Source organism: Zingiber officinale, chromosome 10A (assembly GCF_018446385.1).
Source record: "Zingiber officinale cultivar Zhangliang chromosome 10A, Zo_v1.1, whole genome shotgun sequence".
Lineage (NCBI taxonomy): Eukaryota > Viridiplantae > Streptophyta > Magnoliopsida > Zingiberales > Zingiberaceae > Zingiber > Zingiber officinale.
The window spans coordinates 82,990,763-82,997,519 of record NC_056004.1 but is presented as its reverse complement, the minus strand read 5'-3'; the positions used below and the strand labels follow the sequence as shown (position 1 = coordinate 82,997,519).

Here is a 6,757-nt window from a genome sequence, read left to right as displayed (position 1 = left end):
TGAAAGGTATGTGACTTTCATTAGGAAGAAACTCTTGACCTTGATTCACTTCTTTTGATGTGTGTCAAAAAGGGGAAGAATGTCTAGAGAATGTTCAAGGAAGAACATTGGAGTTAGTGGGAGAGTTTGTTGATCACGACGAGTGAAGTTGTGAACAACGATAACTTACTCTTCAGGGGGAGAGTTTGTTGATGTGTGCCAATAGGGGGAGAATGAAGGGTTTAAGTTAGGCCTTCATTATCTAAGAAGGAGGTTGCCTTCTTAGAAGGAGAATGTAAGGTTGTAACGTATGTTTCATTACCTAGTGGCATGAGGAAAGTTGAGGCTATTGGATTAGACTAACTTAAAGGTATTGTCAAACATCAAAAAGGGGAGATTGTTGGTGCAACCTTAGGTCAAGGTTGACCTGGTTGACCCGACTCGAGTTGACCTGACTCGATTTGTATTTTGATGTTTGACAAGAACAAAAGAGTTGTATTTTGATGGGAGATTGTGGGTGCAACCTTTGGTCAAAGTTGACCTGGTTGACCCAAGGTGAGTTGACCTGACTCGGAAAAGTCCAAGAAGGGGGTTTGGCACGGGAAAAGTCCAAGCGAGGAGCTTGGCACGGGAGAAAGTCCAAGTATGGAGACTTGGCACGGAGAAGTCCAAGTATGGGAACTTGGCAAGTGGAAGTCGGAGAGGGCTCGGTAGCTCGTTCTCCGAACTGTGGTCAGAGAGGGCTCGGTAGCTCGTTCTCTGGACCGGAAGTGTGAAAGTCCTGGTGAGTGAAGCCAGGCAGTGGGAAAGTCCTGGTGAGTGAAGCCAGGCAATTGTGAAAACCCTAGTGAGTGAAGCTAGGTGAAAGTCCTGGTGAGTGAAGCCAGGCAGTGGGAAAGTCCTGGTAAGTGAAGCCAGGCAGTTGGAAAGTCCTGGTAAGTGAAGCCAGGCAGTTGGAAAGTCCTGGTGAGTGAAGCCGGGCAGATTGGAAATCCTGGTGAGTGAAGCCAGGTGAAAACCCTAGTGAGTGAAGCTAGGTGAAAGTCCTGGTGAGTAAAGCCGGGCAAGGGAAAATCCAGATGGATCAAGGGTGATCGGACATCCGATGTTGAGAAGGTCAAGTAAGTCAAGGGAGTGATCGGATACTTGACACGAAGAGAAAAGTCCAAGTGGGTCAAAGGGATTGACCGGACACTTGGTGGGGAGTCTTGGTCAAGGGAGTGGCGGATGCTAAGCATGATGTACCAACAGATCAAGGTTGACCGGATGTTGGTTTGGAGCTGGGACTTGGTTTGGGCGACCAAGCTCGGATCGATCGATGGATCGATCCGATGATACTATGGTATTTGGATCGATGCGGTGATCGATCGGTAACCTACGGTGAGCTTCGTGTGTTATCGATCGGATCGAGACGGATCGTGATCGATCGAGCATACGGTGAAGTTCTGATCGGTCTGCACCGATCGGGAAGCGATCGAAGGAGCGATCGAAGGAGGCCATGACCGATCGGGAAGGACCTGATCGGTCACCATGACCGATCGGGGAAGGGCCTGATCGGTCCTCTGACCGATCAGGACCCTGGACCGATCGGGATGAAGCTGATCGGTCCACATCTAGGCGTAGCAACGGCTAGTTTCTGTGTCTTCTTCGCAGTTATAAAGGGGTTGAGGACTCTGTCTTTACTCTTCTTCTTCCTTCTCGAGCTGCTGATTTGAGCTTTGCTAAGCTCACTTCTGCTTGAAGCTTCGTGTGAGCTTCATCGGCTGGGTTCCTGCTGTTGTAGGCGTCGTTTGAAGCTGCTGCTTCATCCAGTCGACAAGAAGGCAAGCTAGGGTTATTACATTTTTGTATTGTACTTAGTTTCTTGCCGTATTCTTGTACTCCTGTTTATCTTGCTGTTGCAAGACATTATGGCGAGGTTTCTCCACCCAGAAGGAGTGATTATTAGCCGGGTTTCCGGGGACTCATCCACCGACGGATTGATAGGCTTCGTGCACCTTACGGACACGCCGAGGAGTAGGAGTTTCATCTCCGAACCTCGTTACATCCATCGAGTTTGAGGTTTGTCTTTTTCCTTTACGTTTCTATTTAGTTATTTCCGCTGCGCTAACCCTAATCGTAGGAAGAAACGAAGAATTTGGGGCGTCTATTCACACCCCCCCCCTCTCTAGCCGCGATCATCGGTCCTAACAAACAACTCATCAGATGTTAAGTTAGATGATTTATTTACCAAATTAAAAAATATTACAAATGACTTTACTAAATGTAGTAATGTCTACCATTGATATTATTAAATTTGTTCAAAGTATAAATTGTTATCCAAATATTACAATTACTTATAGAATCTTGTTGACTATACTTGTTATGATAGTATCGGCTGAAAAGAGTTTTTTAAAATTAAAATTATTGAAAACATATATGAGATCGTCAATGTCGTAAGAAAAATTAAATGTATTGACAATTTTATGTATTGAGAAAGACATTTTAAAAAATCTTGAAATTAATAATATTATAAACGATTTTATAAATAGAAATACTAGAAGAAATCTTTATAATTGAATTGTATATTATTAAAATTTTATTTTGAATCTCATTTTATTTTTTTCGCTCTGAACCTCCTGAGTCGAGGGACTGTTGCTATAATAATCAATATATATCTTCTTGACCCAAATATTACTCGAGTGCTACAGTAGGACTATAATATTTTGAATCAAGATAGATTTGCCAAGCAATACTCCCCGCTGTTACACTATTCTGAAAATTATATTAAATTCGTCGAGCAATACAACTATTCTGCCAAACTTATTTGTCTCGGCGCTAGCTACAGTTCTACTACAGTGCCACTGTATTCCAGACCGTGTTTTCCCAAGCAATCCTCTCCTTAGCCGCTATCGTAGTTGCACACTGCTTCGTTGCTACAGTAATATCGCTACAGTGATACTACATTATATCGATAATCACAATAAGTTCACGATCAATGCAATCAGTGCTACAGTAGCATTGCTATACTAGCACGTTTCCATCCGAAATCTTGAAGCATAACGGCATGATAATATTTGATAACGTGCTTACTAGTAATCCGACAATATCAGTATACGATCTAGCAGTTATCTCCTTTGGCCCTCAATGGCATGACAAGGTAAGATATTATATGGAGACTAAGGCAAATGGAAGTGATAGTTGTTTCTTCTAGTGAACAAAGGTGACACTTCTCCAAACTTTAATTATTTAACATTATTTTTTACTTTCTTCTTTTTGTTACTTTCTTCTTTTATTTTTAAATAGATAATTGATTTAAGCATTGAAGTGGCCGACCGTTAAGACCAGCCTATTCTAATACTTTTTTACTTATTAGGGTTTTGAAGTTCGGACAGAGGAGAGATTATCAAAACATCATCGAAGATGTATGGAGAGGAGGAATCTGAACAAATGAAAAGCAACACCATCAAATAAATATAGTTATAATTTTTCTAAATCTGAAGCAACCTAACATAGAGAACAAGTGTAGTGCTGCATAAAAAAAGCATCAATTTTAAATGAACAACTTTAAAATGAACCTAAAATGAACAAGTGACCACTTCGATGCTCAATTTAAAATAAATGAACGTAGAGAACTTAAAATGAACAAGTGACCAAAGAGCACATTTAAAATTAAGGAATTTCTAAACTTAATTTTTAAATTTTTCAAAGGGCGCATTTATTTTTGAATTTTATTCTTCTCACCAGCTAGTGTAGTGCTATATATAAAAAAAAGCATCACTTGGCATTAGATTTTAAAGAACAATACCACTGTGATGTTGGATTTTAAAGAGTAACATAACTTTACTTTGATATTGTATAACCCTAAAATTAGCACCGCTATGATATTATATTTTGAAAATCAACATCACAATAGTGTTAATTTTTAAAATTTAACACTACAGTGATATTATTTTTTAAAATTCAATAATATGATAGTGTTATTCTTTGAATATAGGACTACAGTAATTAATGGAAAGAGTAAAAATGAAAAATAACTGCGCCCTTTACAAAATTTGAAAGTTAAATGCATCTTTAAGAATTTTGTAATTTTAAGTGTCATTTTTCATCCATTGCTAAATTCTTATCCTTTAATATTTGATGTATTTTCACACTACAATTATCTTCTCATCTTTTCTCTAAATTATCTTTGTTGTTAAGCTAATGGAGTTCTGAAGATGACGTAGGGGAGATAAATTCATATGATATATAATGCAATTTAAGGAGTTATTGCTATAAAGAAGAAGATGGCTTATGAGAGAAATTCATATGATAGGAAGGTTATACGAGATACCTATTCTAAAGATATTCACATGGGTGACCATATTTATTCTAAAATTAATTTAGAGATATGCATCACTTAACATCAATAAATTAAAAAAAAAATAATTATTATCCGATGAATATTTTAAAAGTTGACTTTTTTTTTTTATTAATTACTCTGCTTGAGCAGTAATTAAGAATGAATTCCCTATGGCGGCGATTCCGCAGGATGAACAGGCGGCGCCCTCGCCGGCAACGGCGGCCGATCTTTCGAGTTGTCGTCCTCACTTTCCCCTGTCTCGTTCTCCTCCAGCGACCTCATCTTCGTCTCCGGTGTGAAGAGGTAGGTGTGCAACGTCCCGACAACGCAAACGCCGCCCAACATTATCAGAGCGTACATCATCCCGATGCCCGGCTTCCACCCGGCCTTCCGCTGCTCCTCGTGCCTCTGCTGCGAAGCCCAGAGGAAGCCCACCGCCCCGATGGCGGCCCCCACCTTCCCTGCCGCCCCCGCCATCCCATGGCACGTCGCCCGGAACCGCGCGGGGAACAACTCCGCCGGCACGATGAAGGTCGTCGTGTTCGGCCCGAAGTTGGAGAAGAAGAAGGTCAGGCCGTACAAGACCATGAAACCGGCGCCTTTGGTGTGTTTGTGCCAGTAAGCGTTGTACGGAGCCGCCAGCGCGAAGATGAATAGGGCCATGAAGGCGAAGCCCATCATCTGGATCCGCCGACGCCCCGCCCGCTCGATGAAGTAGACGGTGGCGAAGTAACCGGGGATGGTGGAGGCCGCCGCCACGACGGCCTGGAACTTGGCGACGTTGTAGGCTTCCTGGAAGGCGTTCACGGAGTTATCAGGCGGAAACCAGGACTGGTAGATTAGGGATTGAAACAGAGTGCTGCTGTAGTAGGGGATGTCGACGAGGAACCACGCCATCGAGCAAGCAAAGAGGTTCCTCCCGTGCCGCCGCATGAATTCTCTGGAAAAGAGTCCGTACGCCGGCGCCGACCGTGTTTGCCTCTGTAAAGTCTCGGACTCTTCCATGTAGTTCTTGAGGTGGAAGTCCGGCAAGACTTTACCCATGTCGTTGGTGGCTTTCTCCACATCTCGCTCCACCAGCGCCGTGTATCTACGGAGCAGAGGAATCCCCCAAATTCAATCGCCATGATCGGACACAATTGGAAATGTGAAGGGTGGTTAATTACCTTGCGGTTTCCGGCATGGAAATCCGCCAATAAAAAGTCAAAGCCGCCGGAACGACCCCGATCATGAGGATGATCCGCCAGGCCAAATCGGCGACCTCCGGTGTGTGCAGGGGGTTGGTGGTGGAAGACTTGGTGGCGCGATCGAAGGCGGCAGTGACGGCCATGGTCACCCCGGAGCTCGCCAGAATCCCAAACCCCTGCATCGAGAACACGGCGGCGATGAAGGAGCCCCGTGTCCGCTTGTTGGCGAACTCCGACATGATGGTGGCGGAGAGCGGGTAGTCTCCGCCGATGCCGACGCCGAGCACGAAGCGGAAGAAGCAGAGGCTGGTGAGGACGCAACCACGGGTGCGGCAGACGGAGAAGCCGCAGGCGAAGGAGCCGGCGATCATGAGGAGGAGCGACACGCCATAGATTCGACGGCGACCGACTCGATCTCCGAGTGCGCCGAACATTAGCTGGCCGACGACTGTGCCGGCGAGCACCACGGCCACGATAGTGGAGACCACCCACGGCGGAGTCTCCCCGGGACTTTTATCGTCGGCCTGGTAGTAGATTCGTCCGATGAGCTTCATCACAGGTGCGATGCAGAAGAGATCGTAGGAGTCGGTGAAGAGTCCCATGCCGGCGATGACGATGGCCTTGAAGTGGTAGTACTGCGTCCGAGCATGGTCAAGAGCAGTGAGAATCTTCAACGCCATCAATGCTCTCTTCCTCTACTCTCTGTTCAGCTCTCGACCAGCTACCTGGCTTTCTGGTCAGAGGAGAGAGATGCGAGATGAGATTCCACGGAAGATGCCGAAGGGTCAGTCATCCATGGCCCAGTCCAGCCACAAAAGCCGAAGATTTTGAGCAGTTGACTCATCTCCTGGCCACCGCCGACACCAAACATGGCATAGATTTGCTTGCGTATCTGTTTTATCCAGCCACGTCAGCGACATCGACACGTGTGGAGCGGTTTATGCGACAAGGAGAACGCTGCTGTTTGGAAGGTGAGGGACGATGGATTTTGTGAATCCACCAATTGGAGGAGAGTCTTCCTCCCTTCTATTGAGTACGTGAGTTGATTCCCTAGGCGTTAACAGTGTCGTGGACAAGATGGGCAGGGTCATGCCGCGTGACTCGATGCAATTTGACATGCATCTCGACCTGGTCAACTTAGATATGCTGGACTTGATCAAATATTGTTAAGTTTTTTTTTTCAAACCTTATAAATAAACGGTCTAAATTATTAAATTGCTTAAGGAAATTTTAAAATAACTCTATCATATATTTATTTTCTATTTTACCT

The 6,757-nt window shown here is 44.6% G+C and overlaps 1 protein-coding gene across 1 annotated transcript; it reads right to left on the bottom strand.

Annotated features, from left to right (window-relative positions):
- Nucleotides 1-4,346: 4,346 nt before the first annotated feature.
- LOC122026125 (probable inorganic phosphate transporter 1-10) lies at nt 4,347-6,545 on the bottom strand. Its single transcript, XM_042584767.1, has 2 exons — nt 5,467-6,545; nt 4,347-5,390 (listed from the first exon to the last, which is right to left on the bottom strand). The coding sequence occupies exons 1-2, from the start codon at nt 6,165-6,167 to the stop codon at nt 4,469-4,471; spliced, it is 1,623 nt and encodes a 540-aa protein (XP_042440701.1). The 5' UTR covers nt 6,168-6,545; the 3' UTR covers nt 4,347-4,468.
- Between the last annotated feature and the right edge of the window lie 212 nt (nt 6,546-6,757).

Bases quoted from the DNA above. Each gene is read 5' to 3' on its own strand.
- LOC122026125 (XM_042584767.1), bottom strand. From the start codon at position 6,167: ATGGCGTTGAAGATTCTCACTGCTCTTGACCATGCTCGGACGCAGTAC. The intron at 5,391-5,466 runs GTAATTAACCAC...TCTGCTCCGTAG, and splicing joins TCCATGCCGGAAACCGCAAG to ATACACGGCGCTGGTGGAGC.